Consider the following 22,615-nt stretch of genomic DNA (forward strand, 5'->3'; position numbering starts at 1 on the left):
GGTTCTAAAAGGGCCAATATCAAATTTTTGTTTTTTTATACAGCTTTCTTTTGAATTTAATATTGACCAAACAAAATGCAAAAAATTGACACTGGCCCTTTTAGCATTAAGCCACATTATGTGACTTGGTGTTAAAATGGCCAATTTCAATTTTTTGCATTTTGTTTGGTCAATATTAGATTAAAAAAAAACTGTACAAAAAAATAAAAATTTGACATTGGCCCTTTTAGAACCAAGCCACAGATATTATGTAGTAAATAAAATTAATTATTGAAATGCAGTACTACAAGCAAAATACAATTAATTAAATTTACTTTTACTAGGTATACCCTTTTCGTATACCGGGGTGTCCACTTATATTTTCCCCTATTTTAACTGCCTATAACTTCTAAACGGCTCAAGATAGAAATATGCGGTTTTCGCTAAAATGTTTTATTTTACCAAAAGTTTTGTCTGAATGGATTGAGTTTTTTATATCGCTTTCAATTAAGAAAAATAAAATGGCGGATTTTTGAAAAAAATTTGTTGGCTTTTTTTTAATGGAACATCCAGTATATCGTTTTGCAAATCTGCACGCACCTCTGAATGTTCTCACGTCCTTCATTGAAGATTGTTTTCTTCTGTTTATTAGTATGTGATCAATTTGGCTATACGTTTTCTGATCAGGTGACCTCCATGTTACTTTATGCATTTTATGCATATCGTTTTGCAAATTGAAAGAACGGTCATTCACCTATCCAGCGATATAAAGTTTTTAAAAATCAGTTGTGAAATGACTAAATAATTAATTTTTAAAATGAGAGGTGCAACGTGGATATCACATAACTAAATAACATAACTATGAAGCAAATTGATATTATGTTATGTGATTTCCACATTGCATCTCTCATTTTAAAAATTAATTATATATACAGGGTGAGGCAAATAAAGGGCCTATTAGAAATATCTCGAGAACTAAAGCTAAGAGAATCATGAAAATTGGAATACAGGGGTTTTGAGGTATAGTCGGTTCGCTAAACTCAGACGCAACTGGCTAGATATTTTAGTCGATAATTTTTTTGTTTTTTGCCAATTTTGCAAAAATTTGCAAAATTACTAACTATTTAGTGATTATTAACTACTTAGTAATTATTTTTTGCCAATTTTACTAAAATTGGCAAAATTACCGACTAAAATATCTAGAAAGTTGCGTCTGAGTTTAGCGAACAGACTATATGAACTATTTAATGAAAATATTTTGCTACTTCCAGTTATAACGGAAGTTGATTGTAACTTCTTTTTTTAAATGGGACACCCTGTATATTTTTACATTTTTTGATTCTCCTCGATTTCTTCTTTCTTAAAATATAAGGTTTTGTAATATTATACAGGGTAGGTTAAAAGATAATTACGTTTTCTTATTAATTTCGTAGCAACATTAACACCCTGTAGGATTGTAGTAGATTGGTATAATAAACTCTATTAATGTTCAAATGATTTTTAATATAGTCTACTATTGTTAAGAGTTATTGGTATAGTTAAACTTTTCATTTTAGTATACAGGGTTGGTCGAAACTCGGAATGAGTATTTTCTGAGTTTTCTTAAATGGAACACCCTGTATTTTAGTATTGTAATGAAATGTCATTTTATGGTACTTTTTAATTTCTTAAGCATTCCCTATACCTAACTTCTTTAATTTGTGAGTTATTGGTGATTAAAGCCAAATATTAATTGCAACACAAAATAGGTGAAATTGTATTAGGTTGGCCGTGAAAATATTCAGTCACAAATAATTTTTTGGAAATAAATACATATTAATCTATCCTGATACTTAAAATTGCCAATAGTGGTTGAGGTATCAAAATACCATCGAAGTTAAGATTGTTGGTGCGATTAACAATTAAGCACAAACTAAAGCAGTTAGGTATAGGGAATGTTTAAGAAGTAAAAAGTACCATGAAATATCATTTCATTACAATACTAAAATATAGGGTGTTCCATTTAAGAAAACTCAGAAAATACTCATTCCGAGTTTCGACCCACCCTGTATACTAAAATTAAAAATTTAGCTACACTAATAATTGTTAACAATAGTAGACTATAGTATTTTTACTACAAAAACGTTATTACGTAGGTCAAAATTTTTGACGTAAGAGAACTGTCAAAACATGAGAATGTGACTTTTCATTATTGCTATGTTTATTATAAACACGGCAATAATGAAAAGTCACATTCTAATGTTTTGACAGTTCTCTTACGTCAAAAATTTTGACCTACGTAATAACGTTTTTGTAGTAAAAATACTATATATTAAAAATCAGTTGAACATAAATAGAGTTTATTATGTCAAACTACTACAATCCTACAGGGTGGGAATATTGCTACGAAATTAATAAGAAAACGTAATTATCTTTTAACCTACCCTGTATATTATTACAAAACCTTATATTTTAAGAAAGAAGAAATCGAGGAGAATCCAAAAATGTAAAAATATACAGGGTGTCCCATTAAAAAAAACGAAGTTATAAGCAACTTCCGGTATAACCGGAAGTACCAAATAGATGAAAATATTTTCATTAAATAGATCAGTCTTCAAAACCCCCTTATTCCAATTTTCATAATTCAATTGTCTTTAGTTCTCGAGATATTTCTAATAGGCCCTTTATCTGCCTCACCCTATATGTATAGTGACTGTACACCCCGATATGGGGCTAAGTCGCGAAAGCTTTCTAGATCCTATTTCTTAGGAGGATCAGTCCCTTTTGCTCATGTTATCTTCTTAACGCTTTCTCTCCATTTTTCCCTATCTCTAGTTTTTCCCCGCCATTCTCTGACTCCTGCGTTTGTAAGTCTTCTTCAACTTCTTGCAACCACTTTGATCTTGGTCTTCCTCTTTTCTTTCTTCCTCCTGGATTCCATTCTATCATAGCATATGTCTACTGCTGCATCACCTGCCCGCCAGATGTGACCTAACCATCTAACTCTGCATTGCTTTATTTTGGTCACGATATCTTCTTTTAGTACTTTCTTAATCCATTGGTCCCAGTATGGTTCAGTTGGATCCCAGTCCAATCTATTGGCAATAGATTGGTCCCAGTATGGTTCTCATGAACTTTCTCTCCACTATTCTTAGGTTTTCTTCATCTTTTTTAGTCATCGTCATTGTTTCTGCTGCGTATAATAATATTGGTCTAATTATGGTGTTATACATTCTCATCTTGGTTTTAATAGACAGTATTTTGTTTTTAAGTAGTGTTTTATTTGCAAAATAAGCTTTATTCGATGCCAATATTTTTTCTTTTATTTCTGGTATTCTTTCACCCATTTTGCTTATTGTCACTCCTAGGTATTTGAAATGTTCTACATCTTCAAACTCTGAATTTCCTATTTTGGTTTTTGCTTTTATTGCTGGTTTCCCTAGTCTTAATATTTTCGTCTTTTCTTCATTTAATCTGAGTCCCATTGTCTCCCCTTTCTCTTTTATTTCTTCTAGCATTTCTTTCATTTTGTTTCTATTTTTGGCAATAATAACAATGTCGTCTGCATATGCGATTATTTGTCCACCTCTTGTTCTTAGGTTTCCTTTGTTTATATTTCGTAGTACATATTCTAAAGCTAGATTAAACAGTGTCGTGGATAAGGCATCCCCTTGTTTCACTCCTTTATTTATAATGAATTCATCTGTCTCGCCTCTTTTCGTCTTTATGCTAAGTTTGGTAGTTCTCATTGTCATATTTATTAATTTTCTGAGTTTATGTGGAATTTTTAATTTTCCAGGGCAATCAATAGTTGTTTTCTCTTAATCGAATCAAATGCTTGTTTGAAATCGATGAATAGCATTTCTAATTGCAGTTTGTATTCATTTGCTTTTTCCATTATTTGTTTTATTGTGTGTACAGCATCTATTGTTGATCTTCCTTCTGTGAATCCACATTGGTACTGTCCCACTCTCTTCTTCGTGATCTTTGACAATCTTTTTCTTATTATTGAAGTCAATATTTTATATGTTGTGCTTAGTAGTGTTATTCCTCTATAATTTTCACAAATTTGTTGGTCCCCCTTTTTTTGTATTGTTATTACCTGCCCTATCTCCCAGTCCTCTGGCATCTTCTCTTCCTTCCATATATTTTTCAATAGTGATAGTATTTTTTCCTTCAGTTCCTTTCCTCCATATTTTATAAGTTCCATGTTAATTTCGTCTTTTCCTGGAGCTTTTCCATTTTTGCTCTTCTGTATTACTTCCTCGAGTTCATCTATTGTTGGCTCTTTTGAGACTTCAATGTGTATTTCGTCTGATTCTTCGTCCACCGTTTCCTCTTCTTCGTGCATTTCTTCTCCATTGTATTCCTCCGTCAAGAGTTCTCTGTAGTGATCTGCCCATACCTGCCTATATTCATTGTCTTCTTCAATGACTATTCCCTCTTTATTTTTTATTCCGTTTGTTTTACCTTCGATCAAAGCATAGAGAATACGATACTTGGGGCACATAGAGAGAATGGGAAGTAAACGAATGCCAAAAATGGTACTTTCACGAAGACCAATACAAAAGAGGAGGAAAGGCAGGCCAAGGAAAAGATGGAAGGACAGTGTATATGAAGACTTGAAGAAAAGTAACATTGAGAGATGGAAAGAACTAGCATTGGACAGAAGGAGATGGAGAGAGGTTGTGAAGGAGTGTATAAAAAGACTGAAGTGTATTTAAATAAAATTTATAAGTTATGTAAGTTATATTAAGTTATTTACTACATTATTTATGTAATCAGAAATGTAAACATTTTAGCCCTAGGCCTACAAGGCCTGTTGCGCTTAATAAATAAAATAAAATTGTTTTACCTTTGTATTTTTTGGTTTGTTCTTTAATATTTTTATAGAAATGTTTCGTGCTTCTATTTGTTCTTTCTTGTTCTATTTCTTGCACCTTTTCATTTGCCCATCTTCTTTTATTTTGTCTTATAATTTTCTTAGCGTCCTTTCTTAATTTTTCATAACTTTCTCTGTCTTCCTCTTTATCCGTTCTCAGCCATTTAATTCTTGCTTGCACCTTTTGTTCTGTTAGCTCTTTACATTCGTTGTTATACCATTCGTTTTTTGTTTTCTTCTGGTATTTGCCTACCTGCATTTTTTGCAGCTTCTTCTATTGATTTTTTGATCATGTCCCATTCTGATTTGGTGTCCTCTGCTTTATATTTCTCTCTTATTTGCACTGTTACTTCTTCTTTATATTTTTTTCTAATATCTGCATTCTACAATTTCTTGACATTCTATTTTTTCTGTTGATTTTTCTGTTTAGTTTGGATTTTAACTTTTTGTCTTATGGTGACTGTGACCATATAGTGGTTTGAATCCGCACACGCACCTCTGAATATTCTCACGTCCTTCATTGAAGATTGTTTTCTTCTGTTTATTAGTATGTGATCAATTTGGCTATACGTTTTCTGATCAGGTGACCTCCATGTTACTTTATGCATTTTAGGGTGTTCAAATTTTTTTGAGCTTATTATCATGTTTGTTCTTGTTGCTAGGTTAGTTACATAGTCTTAGAACATTATCATTAGTGTTTTTGTTATCATTAGTGTTTTTGTTATCATTAGTGTTTTTGTGTACGGTGTGTTTTCCTGCAATTTGCTGTAAAAAATCTTCTTTTCCAATCTGGGCATTGAGGTCTCCTAGTATAATTATAACATCTTCTTTGGGTATTTTTTCCATCTCTTCTTCTATCTTATCATAAAAATTGTCTTTATCGTCTGTATTGCTTGTTTCTCTAGGTGCGTATAGGTTTAATAGTGATATATTGAATGGTTTATTATTTATTCTTACATACGCAATTCTTTCACATATCGGTTTAAAGTTTATGACTTTTTCTCTTAGCTGTCCTAGAATCATGAATCCCACTCCTTTTTGTCCTTGCTTCTTTCCTCCTGAGTATAATAGTGTAAAGTGTAAAGTCTTGTTTATCAATCTGTCCTTGTCCCTCCCACCGTATCTCTTGCAGTGCTGCAATATCTATTTTATACTTTGCTAGTTCTTTGCTTATTTCTAGCATTTTTGCTGGTGCCAACATCGTTCTTATATTCCATGTGCTTATTTTCAGTTCTTTGTTTTTTATTTTTTTGTTTTCGTCTTGTATTTTTGTTTCCTAGTCTGCTCTTATTTATTTCTTTTTTGTGATACATCAATTTATCTGCACTCCTTTCCTTTTTATTTGCCTCGTCCGTCGCCAAATAAGTATTGTCTTATATTCTCTCATCAGTTGCTAGTTTTTTGAAACGTTTTGAAAAACCTCATCCAACTGATTCTTGTTCTTATTCCATTTCCTCTCCCGTCCATCTATTATCGATTTGTTGTGCTTAATTTTGACGCGTTTTCCTTTCTTTATTTCATCATTTGCTATTTTTATTTCTTTTTGTATTTGTAATTTCTCTTTCGTTAAATCATTGTTTATATATATTCTTTCTTCTTTTACTTCTTTAAGTTTTCTTTTATTTTCCATTACTTTTATTTTTTCCTCTTTGTTTGGCAATCTGACTAAACATGTTTTGTTTCCTAATTTCACAGCTTCTTCTATCTTTATATTAATATCTAGTTCTTTTTTCATAAAGTTCTTCATTGTTTCTTTTAGTAATCTTCTATCTCCCGTATCTATTGTCATTCCCTGTACTATAACATTATTTTCTTTTCTTGCTCTATCGAGTCTTTCAAGGCGTACTTTTACATCTTCCAGTTCCTTTTTCATATGTTCATTTTCTCTTCGCACTTCACTATTCTCTTGTCTTAATTCTTCTAATTCAATTCGGAGTTCCCTCATTTCTTCTCTGTATTGCCTTTGCTCCTCTTTAATTTCTTTTACGTGAATTTTCAGATCTTGTGACTCTTTCGTTAAGTTTGCCATCATATTTAATATTTGGTCTATTTTGTCTTCCTCTGTGTTCCTTTTATCTGGGGTTCTTGATACTTTTTTGCTTTTCGAAAAAGACTGCTCTTCATTTTCTCTATGTCTTTTCCGATTATCGTCGGATGTGTAATCGTCGGGGTTCATTTTCTTACCGAAATTTCTCGCGATAAAATCACCCTCCCCACCTATCGCGTCGGAGGAAGATGATTTTCTCAAGCAATATGTTTCTCTTTCGAATGTGTTACCCCTAAATTGAATTAAATTAAATTAAATTATTTTACGTTATTTTGGAGCAGTTTGATTCAACAGTTCCCACCTTTAACTTTCAAAATTCCAGTTTCTGGAGCTTGTAATCAACGTTCTAATGATCTACTTTTTTAGGCTTGATGTTGAATTAAATTTTATTTGGTGTTTTAAGTTTATGTATTGTATTTAATATTATTGTACTTCAGTCTGTTTCAAAAGTTTATTTCTATAACTTCACTTAACACTGATCGTCTTTGACACACTGTAACTAAAATCACTTTAGAAACTATTTCTTATTCGCCAAAAAATTGAATTTTTAGGGAGAATGATTTTTCACGTGTTGCTCTGCCCACACTAGATATGGGAATCCCCTAAAAATTAATTGCTAAGTCATTTAACAACCGATTTTAAAAAACTTTATATCGCTGGATATGTAAATGACCGTTCTTTCAATTTACAAAAAAAGTATACTGGGTATTTCAATAAAAAAAGTCAACAACGTTTTCTAGTCAAGCGATATAAAAAATTCAATCCATTCAAAGAAAACTTTTACTAAAATAAAACATTTCAGCGAAAACCGCATATTTCTATCTTGAGTCGTTTAGAAGTTATAGTCAGTTAAAATGGGGAAAAATATAAGTGGACACCCGGTATAATAATTGCATAGGATATCAATATTGCGGAGCAACATATAATTTTTCTTCTTCAATGACAGTAGGTATGAAATATACGTAAATTTGACAGTTTCAATTGACAATAGGAATTATTTAAGAAAGTTGTAAGATTTTTTCGCTATTCGCGCACGACCGTTTCTCGTATCCCCTCCAAGTACTTGCACACAGTGAATATTATTCTAAGATCCGAATATAGGTCGACCTGCACCCATCTGCTTTCCGGATGAACATTTTTTTTTATTTAATTTCATACATAGACAAATATTTCTTGAATGGGTTGCCTATCAAAATCGTGTCATAGCTATCCTTAAGGGGGGCCGTAGGAGTTGAAATCAGTTGAAATCAAAGTATGGTAGAATTATTTTATTTAGGCATATTCAGTACAATTCATAGATTATTCAAGAAAAAATTCAAGGAGAAATATTGAAAAATAAGGCAATGGTGGCAAATTTTTAAACACACCTCAAAATATTGAATTTTGCGGTGGACATCAGAACTCATCATTGGATCATGGCAGACAAAAAATTTAAAAAACTGTATTAACCTATGAGTTTTCGAGGTAACGCTGTCGATTTTTTTAGTTTTGTCGACTTTTGATTTTTTGATATCACTCGGAAGTCAAAACAACGAATTTTTTTTGAACTAAAGGGTAAAAATCAACATATTTATTATTGTTAAACAAAAAATAAGCATAAAACACAAAAAATATCTCGACAGTGTTACTTCAAGGAATGTCTAAAGAAAATATATGCAAAATTCCAGGTGGGTCGGTCAAGTAGTTTTTGAGTTACAGTGTCTACAGCCTTTGAAAAAAGCAGTTTTGAGGAAAACGCGTTTAAAGTATTGTAAACTTTTATTTTCAATTTCTTTTTTGTCTGTCAAGTCGTAAAGTGATGCACACCGGAATATGCTTTTAAATCGCAGAGTAATTTACGAAAGAAAATTAAACAGCTGTTGATCGATGTTCTTTATGTTCAAGCGTGCTGGCGCGAACCTGCTGCAAAGCGAGTCGAAGACAGGGGTATTCAACACTATCTCCCTACCTCCCTACCTTGAGCGTAGTGAGAAATGGTCAACGGGTTGTTCTCATTTTCTTTTGTAAATTACTCCGCGATTCAAAAACATATTCCGGTGTGCATCACTTTATTATTTGACAGACAAAAAAGAAATTGAAAATAAAAGTTGACAATACATTAAACGCGTTTGTCTCAAAACTGCTTTTTTCAAAGGCTGTAGACATTGTAACTCAAAAACTACGTGACCAACCCACCTGGAATTTTGTATATATTTTGTTTAGACATTCTTTGAGGTAACGCTGTCGAGATATTTTTTTTGCTTAATTTTTGTTTGACAATAATAAATATGTTGATTTTCACCCTGTTTTGCAAAAAAAAATTCGTTGTTTTGACTTCTAAGTGATATTAAACTCTCGATTACCTCGAGCAGCTCATAAGCTAATAAAATCTTTTTGAATTTTTTGTTTACCATGATCCAATGATGATTTCTGATGTCCACCGCAAAATTCATTGTTTTTTGAGGTGTCTTTAAAAATTTGCCACCGTTGAATTTCCTTGTTTTCCTTGAAGTTTTTCTTGAATAATCTATGGATTGTACTTAATATGCCTATTTAAATTAAAAATAAAATAATTTTACCATACTTAAAAAAAATGTGCTTGAAATATTGATTTCCACCCCTACGCCGACCCCCTTCAGGATAGCTATGACACGATTTTGATAGGTAACCAACCCATGCTAGAAATATTTTTCTATGTATGAAATTTAATAAAAAAATGATTCATCCGGAAAGCAGATAGGTGAAGGTCGACCTATATTCGGATCCAGTACCTACTATATATACGCGGTACACTTAGAGCGGAATATTATGAATCACAGATTGTTTTAACTTTTTTAATCGTTATGTCCTCGAAACGCCAAAAAAGAAAAAAAAATGTCCTCGAAACAATGACTTCCGAGAAAAAATATTGTAGATTGTAGAATATTTCATTCATAGGCGATTCGGACCAATAGAAAGATACAGAAATAAAAATGAAAGTGATAATTTTTGATAATATCCCGTCGTCAAGCCAAAAACACGAAAAATTTGATAATTAATATATTATACTTTGAATAACGTTTTGCACATGTGGTATACTTGGGGACATTTCAACGCAGATTTTTAAGACATGAAATTCTATCTCTTCGTGGAGTCCCCGGTACCCGGCAGTTTCTCAACTGTCATCAATACGACTAACTTCACGCTTAATTTTGATACGAGAATTATACTAAAAGAAATATCCATTGAAATCCATATCCCGTAATTTATTGAGCATTAAAAAGTGAGTACAAAGACATATTTTTTTTTGTAATTTAACCTTGAATTTGCCGTGCACTTCTCGTAGACTCTGCCGATAAGGTAGAGTCTTGTTGAGAAACTGCAGCGTGTCCCTCTTCGAGGCTCTCGTCCACCATGGGTCGCCCATGTTTCTCCAACTGTCATCAATACGACTAACTTCACGCGTAACTTCGATACGAGAATTATAAAAAAATATGCATTGAAATCCAGATCCCATAATTTTTTGAGCGTTATAAAGTGAGTACAAAGACACACATATTTCTTTTTTTTTGGAATTACAGCTTCAATTTACACGTACACTTCTCGTAGACTCTGCCCATAAGGTAGAGTTGTGTTGGGGAAACCTGGCGTGCCCGTCAGCTTCAATTTACACGTACGCTTCTCGTAGACTCTGCCGATAAGGTAGAGTCGTGTTGGGGAAACCTGGCGTGCCCGTCCACCATATACCTATTTTGTCTTTCCTTGTGATCTTAATTGAAGATTGAAGCAAACCATATTTTTGATCATATGACTGAGTTATTCCAATTTTGATGTTTCTATTTTTATCAATATTATTCTTGATATTATTTTGAGGATACGTTTTCTGTATAGATACCGTGTATACAATATAAATATAAATGAATATATTTTATCGATATGACAAATTTTTAATTACCATCATACATAATTTAACCTTTGTTAACATTTCTCCTAAACTTTTAGTCTGATTAACAATTAAACCACGAATATTATAACTTAAAAATATGTGAATGTTTTTGTATAAATATCCAATGAAAGCTGTATCTTGTTTCACCGTTTCACTACTCATTCTCATATCTAAAAAATGACCATAATTAATAGGGCAGTCAATGAGGGTATTTGGCTCCGAATTCCATCCTACTGTATCAATTTACTTGATATTTTCACAGTAAGTAGGGAATAGCACAAGAAACAAAGTCTGACACACTGATGATGATTTTTAATAAAAATTTTATACCTTTTACAAAGGATTTTTTCCAATTTTTGTGATTGATGGGATACAGCTAACTACAGGAAAAATTTTTCTATTCCTTGTGGATTTTTTAAACAAAGTCTATGCTGATGTGCGCTTTTATCTTGGGGGTGGATCCCACAATCCCACCCCTTCTTGGGGTGGAAAATTTTTTCGTTAAAATAGCCACGGAGTGGCTAGATAAGCAAAAACTGTTTTATAATTTTTTTTGAGAACTTTGTACTAAGTTTTCTTAAAAATTTTCCTTTTCTCCATGTAACTCGAAAATGATAAGAGATACGAAAAAATATACCACACAAAAATGTAGGGTTTTTTAAGATAAAATTGTGTTTTTATCTTTCATTACTGTATCTCGTTATCATTTTCAAGTTACATGCAGAATAAGAAAGATTTTTAAGAAAATTTAAAAATGCTCTCCATAATTTCATCTTATTTTTTTTTCAAAAATCGTTCATTTTAAACCCGTTTAACTTTTTGAACATAGAAATAACACTATAATAAAGAGTATTGTAGAAGGAAAACGATGCATTTATCTTATGGTGGATGAGGAGTTAAATAATCTTTTCATTTTTTCTTAAAATACATTAGTCATCATTTTTTTTTGCAGCAAATATCGCTTAGTTTGAATGTAATCTACCTTTAGCTCATTTTAAAGGTCTTTTTAAGAAAAACAAAAGGCATTGGTAGCATTATACACCTAAAGTAGACAGTTTCTATGTTATTTCAAGTAAAATACACCGATTTGAACATGCACAAAAAAAAACAAACTCTTCTCACCTATCAAATCTCTTTTTGTATTATAACTAGTAGAGTTATGAAGGAACAAATCTCTTTGTTTTTTTATAAGCTACAAAAGTATTTGATGTAGTTTTTTTAGTTAGATGCATAGTTTTTAAGATATTCGCAAGAAACCGTTCGAAAAGGTGTTGAAACATAACATGAAAATGGCTTCAACCACGAATAACTCAAAAAGTATTGAGTTTTCAAAAAAAAATTATAATACAGTTTTTGCTTAGAATTAGTTCTCTAGCCACTTCCGTGGTTATGTTTACCAAAAAATTTTCCACCCCCGAGGAGGAGTGGAAACCACCCCCAAGATAAAAGCACACATCGGCATAGGGCAGACTTTGAATTAGGAGATAGGTAGAGGGTATTCCCAAAATTTCATTAATCCATGCAGTAGGATATAATTCGGAGGTAATATCCTATTCTTGCTCCCATTGACTGGCGTATAATGACTATTTTCAAAATTGTATGTAGGTTGATAGTATACTGGAAGTGACTGAAACCAAACAGAAAGAATTAGATGCAAAGAAACGTATCAAAAAAGAGCCAAATTTCAACTTGGCGCTTCAAGAACCACCGGACGACTTTCGAGAAATAAGTGTTTATCCATCGACTGTAGAAATTACCACAGAAAAGTCTCCATTTCTGAGACCGAATATTGTCAAAGGCCCTTATCCAGATGTTAATACTTACTTAGATATACAATATCGCTTATTAAGAGAAGATTTTGTAATGCCTCTAAGAAAAGGAATATGTGGGTAAGTTTTTAAATAAAAAAAAATATTTTTTTCAGGGCATCTCATTAGCAAGATATTTGACGAGATTTTCCGATAATATACAGTGAGCACGTAAAGGTTGGAATAAATTCAGTTTCTCGAGAACGGATATGATGATTTTGGAAAAAAATCCCGAAACAGGTCAATTTTTATTTTTAAATTAAGACTTTTTGGCATATATATCATACTAGTGACGTCACCCATCTGGGCGTGATGACGTCATCGATGATTTTTTTAAATCAAAATAGGGGTCGTGTCATAGCTCATTTGAAAGGTAATTCAATTCTCTATTCAGTAATATAAACATTAATATAATTATTTATACAGGGTGTCCAAAACAAATTTTTTTGTATTAAATTTATTGACATAAGAAGAAGAATGTATGTAATTTATTTAGTTTAAAATATATTTTACTGCTCTCAGAAAACTGAAAAAAATGTTTATTTGAAAAATAATCATTGCTTTTCGCTTAAATTAAATGTTCAAACTGTCACGAGGCTGGTGGGTGGCGGCTTTAATATTGAATTTAAGCAAAAAACAATATTTATTTGCCAAATAAACATTTTTCCTGTTTTCTGAGTAAGCAGTAAAATGTATTTTGAATTAAATATATTACACACATTCTTCTTTTTATGTCAATAAATTTAATTAAATTTTTTTTTTGACACCCTGTATAAATAATTATGTTAATGTTTATATTACTGAATAGAGCATTGAATTAGCTTTCAAATGAGCTATCAAACGACCCCTATTCTTGTTTAAAAAAATCATCGATGACGTCATCACGCCCAGATGGATGGCGTCACTAGTATGATATACATGCCAATAAGTCGTAATTTTAAAATAAAAATTGACCTGTTTTGTGATTTTTTTCCAAAATCGTCCATTCTCGAGAAAATGAATTTATTCCAACCTTTACGTGCTCACTGTATATACCTTTAGTAATATGGTGTACTGTGCTATGCTTCATACATAGTGTGACCAACTAGCCCGAAAAATCCAGGACATGGCCCAAATTACGAAGTCATGTCCCGGCGCGCGGCGTCCCGGACAAGGCTTCCTAGGCCAGGGTAATAAGACAAAAATATACCCTGATCGTGACATTTCAGCAGCCAGGGTACTGAAGCGTTTTTTCGACAAGTAATACGTATAGGAACAAATTGTAACTATTTCCTGCGTAGGATCTGGCGGCCATTTTTATTTATAAACAATTAACTGTCAAAAAATGGCATTTTTCCCTTTTTTTCCAAATCAATGGAAAACAGTGAAACTTTTTTTAATACAAATATCTTTGAGATTATAGAAAAAGCTTTAAAATGACATATTACAAAGTTTGATATACTCATTTATAGTTAATATAATGCGAAAAAAAGTCGAAATTGCAAAAAAATATTTTCGCAATAATTGTTGTAAAAATTAGTGTACAGATTTGAAATTTTTGTCAAATGAGGGTTCTTTGGTGTTTAGTATATGATAAAAATTTCAAAGCGATTTAATCAATTGTTTAAATTTTATTCGAATGGTTTATCTCAGAGAGCATTTTTTTGCAATAACATAAGTCAGAAAAAAATGACGTTAGAACCATTCCACAGGTGTCAAATGGAAGAGCATGAGCTATATTTTCAACTAGGTTTAAAAAGGCGAATAAAAAATGCATTTATTAATAATAAATAATTATGCAAAAATATCGTAAATCTTTCCTTATAAACTTTTTGAATAACTTTTTCCAAAAAAATTAACTTTTTTACCCTGTTTTAAGTACACAACTACCAAGTAATGTTATTTATATCATAACTGATAAAAAATTATAATAAATATATATAATTTCTTATATTACAAAATAAAAAGTTTATAAGGAAAGATTTACGATACTTTTGCACAATTATTTATTACTAATAAATGCATTTTTTATTTTTTTTTAAACCAACTCGAAAATATAGCTCATGCTCTATCATTTGACACCTGTGGAATGGTTCTAACGTCATTTTTTTCTGACATGTTATTGCAAAAAAATGCTCTCTGGGATAAACAATTTGAATAAAATCACATATTAAGTACCAAAGAACCCTTATATGACAAAAATTTCAAAGCTGTACATTAATTTTTACAACAGATATTGCAAAATTATTTTTTTTTGCAATTCCGACTTTTTTCGCAATTATATTAACGATAAATGAGTATATCAAACTTTGTAATACGTCATTTTAAAGCTTTTTCCATAATGTCAAAGATATTTGTACTAAAAGAACCACAAGTTTCACTGTTTTCCATTGATTTGAAAAAAAGGGAAAAATGCCATTTTTGACATTTAATTGTTTATAAATAAAAATGGCCGCCAGATCCTACGCAGGAAATAGTTACAATTTGCTCTTATAGGTATTACCTGTCGAAAAAACGCTTTAGTACCCAGGCTGCTCGAGTGTCATGGTAAAAACCTTATTTTTCAACGTTTTGGTAAAATTCTATTTTGAACATTTGAATACGTTATTGTTCTAAAAATTCTCATAAAATTGAATTGGTGGGACGAAAAAAAGTCCACAATTTCTAGAGTGTAATAGTATCGAGTTTATATCGTGCTATTATAGTTCAACAAAAACTGAAACTCTGAACTTTTCTCCGTTTCTGTATTTTAATTATCGTCTTCTGAAAAGACGATTCAAAAACATGAATATCAAATAATGATAATTATATTTTATATTAACCCAAGGTTCTATTTACGTGGAAATCCAACATCAGATGATTTTCTAATTTTTTCTTTTTTGAGAACGATTTCCGGATTGGAAGTCGAAACGTCAAAAACTAACAAAAATGTAATTATTATTACAACCCATCCCATCAAAAAATTTTTGTCAACATAAAAATGTTAAATAATCAATACAGTGATGATAATAAAGTTCTATATTTAAAAAAATTGTCCGATTTTCATTAAAAAAGTCCGGGATTTTAGCATTAGTATTTTTTTCAGCCTTGTCCCAATTTCGACTGAATTGGAGTTGGTCACACTATAGTTCAGAGAAATAAGGAAAAAAAATATCCTGTTGGTGACACAACCCCCTCCAGGTCGAAACCAAATTTTTTGAGTAGTATGGACATCTATAATAATAACCTACATGTTTCCAGCAGCCGATTTTGATAATATACATAGTTAGAAACAAATAAAGATCGAAAACGGTAAAACATTTTAAACAAATTTGAGAGTAAGAAAATCATAAATCGTATAAAAACTTCAATATGACGTTCGCTGAATATGTCTATCCTTATTGGTTGCTTAGAAAATTGCAAAATAAATCATAAATTTTGAGTTTTTCTAAATATTCATCTTATGTAAAAATTAACTTAGAGCCTTCTTATTGCACGGAATGCGGAGACTTCGGGTGCTTAAATCATACCCTAAATTTCAAAATAATCGGTCAAATAGTTTAAAAGTTATTTAATTTGTTTATCCCAAATTAATTTTTTTTGCAACACAAGTCAGAAAATGATGAAGTTACAGTAATACTTTGGATAGTTTATGAAGGAAGAAGATTTACACTATTAATTTAATTAAAAAAAATGACAAAAAATAATTCTAAATATTGCAAAATTATTTTGCAAAAACATATGAATTAAAAAATGGAGGGGGCTAACTTCGTCTCTAATTGTCCTAGAACAATTGTTTTTCTTTCTAAATGTGTATAAAAATTCAGTCTTTCTAAATATGAAAAAATAATTTTTCTACGAGTAACGGTTAAAAAGTTATTCTAATTGTTTATAAGTAAGCAAAAATTTGACATGCTTTTGCAAAATAATTTTACGCTGTTTAAAATTACTTTTTGTCATTTTTATTTAATTAAGATAATAGTATAAATGTTCTTCTTTCATAAACACTCCGAAGTATTACTGTAGCCTCATAATTTTCTGACTTATAGTGTTGCAAAAAAAATGAATTTGGGAAAAATAAATTAAATAACTTTTAAACTATTTGACCAATTGCTTTGAAATTAAAAATATAATTTAAGCACAGGAAGTCTCAGCATTCCGTGTAAGAGGAAGGTTCTAACTTAATTTTTACATAAGTTATGAACATTTATAAAATCTCAAAATAGCCATATTCAATAGACTGAATAGACATATTCAGCGAACGCCATATTGAAGTTTTTTATATCATTTATGAGTTTCTCATTCTCAAATTTGTTTAGACTGCTTCACTTTTTAGTAATAGACGAAAAAAGCTAAAATTTACCGTTTTTTGATCTTCATTTGTTTATAACTATGTATATCATCAAAATCGGCTGCAGGAAACATGTAGGTTATTAATATAGATGTCCATACTATCCAAAAAATTTGGTTTTGGCCTGGAGGGGATGTGTCACGAGAAAAATCTTATTTCTCTGCACTAATTATTCATACAGTATATCGTCGGCTTACTGCCAAAACCAACTAACTCCACTTTTTGTCGATTCTGAGTTAAGTACGCCTTTGTACTTAATAATTATCAAAGAATGTACTGATGAAACCAGACACTTCAAAGCAGATTTTAAATGTGGAAAACAGAAGGGTCTCAAAACAACTAATTCCAATGATGACACTTTTATTCAGCCAAAAACAGATATGTGCAGTTGTCTTCACATCTCTGTTTAAATAAAATAGTACTTTTTCATTTACAATATTCTAGTTCTGCCAAAACAAGACAAGTGCCTGATATGGAGGACAGTGATGTTCAAAGTTACCTAGAAGTTGACTAACTTTGTACAGCCAAAACCCGACAAGTGCCGAAAAAAAAATGTATTTTGTACTTTTTTTTAACTTTCACTTCATTTTAATAATGTTTTAACAACATGTTTCGTTTATAATGTTATTTACTTTAATATTTTTCAGTCATTAAATCATTTTTAAATTCAATCGATTTTTCATTTCAAATTAAAGTTTAAAACGTTGATTCCTCAAAACTTTAAAAAGTGGAGTTAGTTGGTTTTGGCAGTAAGCCGAAAATATGGTAGTGCATTCAATTAACTATGGGAGCCTACCGTCTACTCTTCGCCTAGCTCAGTCTTTCAGGTGTAAGTTCGTCTTGTCTTAATAAAAAATATGAACAATTAAAATTCAAAAAATAAAAACCTTATCTTGTAAAAGGTATATTTAAAATCCTTAAAAAGGATTATATCACAACAAAACCTTTTCGGAATCAATATTCCATCATCAGTGTTATCACAGGTTTACATGCTTTAAGCCACCAAAATATACAGGTAAAAACCCTTGAGTTGTTTTAAAATGTTAAAGTTACATTATATTATCAGATTTTTAAAGGATTTTAAAAATATTTCCAGATTAACCCCCGGCATCACATGACATCAACCATATTGGTTGGAATATTTGAAGGTAGGACCTTACATGGCAAACTTAGTTGTCACCCAACTTAGTTATCACCTAAACTCTGCCATGTATGCTCCTACTTTTAGATATTCTAACCAATATGGTTGATGTCATTTGATGCCAGGGGTTAATCTGGAAATATTTTTAACATCCTATAAAAATCTGATAATATAATGTAGGTACGTAACCTTAACATTTTAAAACAATTCAAGGGTTTTTAAACGTATATTTTGGTGGCTTAAAGCGTGTAAACCTGTGGTAACACTGATGATGGAATATTGATTCCGAAAACGTTTTGTTGTCATATAACCCTTTTAGGGATTTTAAATATACCTTTTAAAAGTTAAGGTTTTTATTTTTTGTGACATGGTACACAGCCAGTTACAGGAATTTTCCATTTTCCACTTCGGTACAGTAGTTATTTGAAGATCTCAACCTACATTAGACAAGACGAAAACGGCGGGTTCGTTGGAAAATACATTCCCATGAGATTTTTTTGCATAATCACATTCGTGAGACACCCCAGAATAAGGTTCAAGAAGTCGCACACGCGAAAAGTGGTCCAAATTTTTTTTAACATTTTTTTTTTAATCAAATTGCAAAAATATATTGTTTCGGCCCGGACAAATTTTTTAGATTTTTTTAACCATTCTGGACAAAAAATGTTGTAATTTTTCTCTATTGACAGTTTTCAAGTTATAAGCAATTTAAAATTTGAAAAACGCGAATATGGCCATTTTTAAGACTTAATAACTCGGTTAAAAATTATTATTATGAAAGTCAGAAAGTGACTAAATCAAAGTTTAAAGTCCTCCCCCCCCCCTACATGATCCTGAACAAATTTGTGTCATTAATTTATTATTAAGCTGTTATTTTTAATTATTAACAATGAGCGGTAAGATCGTATTGACGCGGCTGTAAATGTGAGTGCGAGTAAGATGCACCATTGCCTGCCGGAATGGCATCTCTCTCGCACTCACCATTGACGGCAGCCTAATGGCGCTCATTATTATTACTTATAAATAACACCTTAGTAATAAAATAATGACAAAAATTTCCTCAGGATCTTGTAGGGGTGGCTTTAATCTTTGATTTAGTCACTTTCTGACTTTCATAGTAATAACTTTTAACGAGTTATTAAGCCTAGAAAATCGCCATTTTTCGTTTTTTTTTTAATTATAAATTGCTTATAACTCGAAAACAATCAATTTTAGAGAAAAATTATAAGATACCTTTTTTGTCCAGAATGGTCCAAAAAACCTAAAAAAGTTAGTTAAGGCCGAAAATATTGATTTTTGCAATTTGATTAAAAAAAATTGAATTGGAACAGACTGTAAGACTTGTACACACTTCTAAATAGGTCAAACCGGCAAACGAGTGTATGTTCTCAATAAAGTTGATAGTGTGTAAAAAATGTTTTATTATCAGCTAAATACTTTCAACGCATAACGTGTCATCATCAGAGCTTCGTCCTCTTATAAAACCTTTTAAGAAGGTTTTATAAGGTCGAAGAGCTCTGATGATGGCACGTTATGTGTTGAAAGTACTTAGCTGATAATAAAACATTTTTTACACACTATCAATTTTTTTGAGAACATACACTCGTTTGCCTGTTTGACCTAAAAAAAATTGGACCACTTTTCACGTGGGCGACTTCTTGAACCTTATTCTGGGATGTCTCAACGAAGGTGATTATGCAAAAAAAATCTCATGGGAATATTTTTTCTAACGAACCCGCCGTTTTCGCCTTGTCTACATGCTTTGTACTGCATCACTGATACAAATCAGAGTTCTCTTTTTTTTTCGATGCACGTGTTTTTTCTCTTCCATGAGTTCTTTATACGTTTGCCCCTTGTTCTGTATTCTTCTTTGTTGCCTAAAATTATATGCGTTATTATTTCATTTAGTGATATCTTAGCATTCATGATCGATCCAACACTTTCATGGAGTGGATGATTCGAGGATCTCATATGCCGCTTGCTTAATTGTTCTTCTACATATATCCCATTACTCGATAGGTAGTTGATAACATTCTGCTCTATTGTGTTTTCATTTTTAAGGTAATTTGATACCTTTCTAGTATGTGGAGCTCTTTGAAGACTTAAATCTTTATATTTTGTTCGAACAAATGTCGAAAATGTTAGAAAAATATAACATCAATGTTGGACATAAATTATTTAGGTACTTAAAACAACCGGAAAATATTTCTCAAATTTTAAACCTAAAGTTACTAAAAATGAGCAGTCGGATGTTGTCTTTAAAGTAAATTATAAAGACTGCAATTCAACATCCATTGGGCAAACACACCAATATCTACATAGAAGGGTTGTTGCACAAAAACATTCTGTAGAAAAAAGCATAGATTTGATTTAGAAAATGTATAGATTTTAGAAAAACAGCAGAATTATAAGAAAAATTTATATTGTAGGCAATTTACATACATAAAGACCAAAACTGCATCAATAATAAGACTAATATCAAGAATCTTTCCATTATATATCACAATCTGATAAATTGATTTTATTTGTAAACACACCATTGGCAGATACTTTAAATACGATTCTTCTTATTCTTCAAGTTCCTTCTCTATTACTACTACTCACTGTATACTACTGTCCAAAACTTTGTTAAGTTACAATTATTGTACCATTGGCTCAATTTGTTTAACCAGGATATACGTCATCGACCTACGCTTCTTCTGTCCAGTGTCTTTCCCTGTATAACCATCAGATACTTCAATTTTCCCATTTAAATTGTATTTAATATCTGCTTTACCTTGTTCATTTCTTTTAAAAAACATCTTTGTTCATACCCTTATCGACCCAACTTAATTTTAAAATTCTTCTATTAGCGCACAACTTAACTCTTTTATTCTGTTACTTACATTCTTTTTTAGCGTCTAAGTCTTTATTCCATATAATAACAAGAAAATACATAACATCTCAGTATTCATACTTTGAGTTGCAGACTCAGATCATACTTGCAAAGTACTTTCCCTTATTATTGAATGTTAATCGGATTTTTTCTATACGCAATTTGATCTCCTGTATAGTTGTTTATGATCCCGAACCGTTTTGATTTGTACATTTTAAAATATAATATGTATGTGTAATGTAAAAGTGTAATGTTTAATAATTATTAAAGTGCTTATTGAAAATGGCAGATATAATAGCCGAAACGTTTAATGCAAACTGCTTACTGAATTTTGGCCGTTTTTTTAACAATGCGCTTGGGGGGCCCATCTAAAAATTTGGCTGCACTTGTAGATATACTACGTCGACAGGGTACAATGTTGATCACGGTAGTAACTCATGTATTTATCCTAGCCAGAGGCAAAAACTAACAGCAGGCAAAAGGATAGTATACAAGTTATTAACATTCTGCCTTTCGAGGAACAAGAGAGGTGACATTTCAGTGATCCAGACAGTGGTTCTTTTTTTAATACCATATTGATCTTATTGCTCGCTACAATGTTCCTTTAAGTCAGCACATTGAACGGCATAGGAAATGTCAAGTTTCCTACTTTTCCCATCAAATACAAGATGAATTTCTAAATATTATAGCGAATGAAATAAGGAAAGACATAGTTAAAGATGTTTTTAATGCTAAATACTTTTCCCTCATATTTGACTGTACGCCAGATATCAGCCACAACGAGCAGATGACCGAAATAATCCGCTATGTTAAAAAAAAACAGCTCGATGATTGATGAAAGCTTTTTGGGTTTTTTCACGGTAAGCAATAAAACAGGAGAAGGTCTTACACAAGACATATTGCAAACAGTGGAAAACGAAGGTCTTGATATACAAAATTGCCGAGGTCAGTCATATGACAACGGGGCGAAGTTCTAAAAAAAGCACGTACTCATAACTTTGAAATCACAAAGTAAAACCATCTGGTCCGCAAGAATAGAGGCCGTCGAAGCTGTGTATAAGCATTTTGGTAAAGTTATACTGGCATTGGAAGAACTACTTAACGACTCTCTATCAACATCTCATACCAAAAGCAAGTCCAAAAGCAAGTCCTTGCTGGAAAAATTGAAAACTTTTGAATTCATAGCATTTTGTTGTTTCTGGTATTCCCAATTTAAAAGGATTGATTATGTGTAGAAGTTTCTTCAAAACGACAATTTAACAGATTATCAGGCTGCAAAACACGTGCAGGGACTTCTGTAATTTATTAAATCTTCTACAGATTTTTCGACACAAGAAGCCCTTGATGAAGCTAAGTTTCTTGCTAGTTTAAACGACGTATCTGAAGAATTTAAGGAGAAAAAAAAAGGAAGAAGCTATGTTTGACGAACTATGTGAGGATGAAGTTGTCAACCGTTTCCAAGAAGACTCATTTAAAAGTTCAATGCTAGAAATCACTGACAGATTGGTAGTAGAGTTAAGTATTAGATTCAATGCTTTGGAAAATGCCAATGAAAAGTTTGGATTTTTCAATAGATATCGAATTAATGAAATGGACATCTCTGATCTTAAGGTGAAGGCAGGCCTATTGGCGGATACTTACAAGAAAGACATGAATAGAGAGCGGAATATATGCAACACAACATTACCAAA

At 31.4% G+C, this 22,615-nt stretch overlaps 1 protein-coding gene across 2 annotated transcripts in view; it reads left to right on the forward strand.

Moving 5' to 3' along the window:
- LOC126884457 (NFX1-type zinc finger-containing protein 1-like) overlaps positions 1–22,615 on the forward strand; it is a 297,539-nt gene that overhangs the window by 65,277 nt on the left and 209,647 nt on the right. For both annotated transcript variants that reach the window (XM_050650391.1, XM_050650392.1), the window contains exon 4: positions 12,397–12,680. In XM_050650391.1, the coding sequence (XP_050506348.1) occupies positions 12,397–12,680 (284 nt within the window). The remainder of the gene's footprint in view (positions 1–12,396; positions 12,681–22,615) is intronic.

The sequence above is a fragment of the Diabrotica virgifera genome, chromosome 5 (assembly GCF_917563875.1).
Source record: "Diabrotica virgifera virgifera chromosome 5, PGI_DIABVI_V3a".
NCBI classification, from domain to species: Eukaryota; Metazoa; Arthropoda; class Insecta; order Coleoptera; family Chrysomelidae; genus Diabrotica; species Diabrotica virgifera.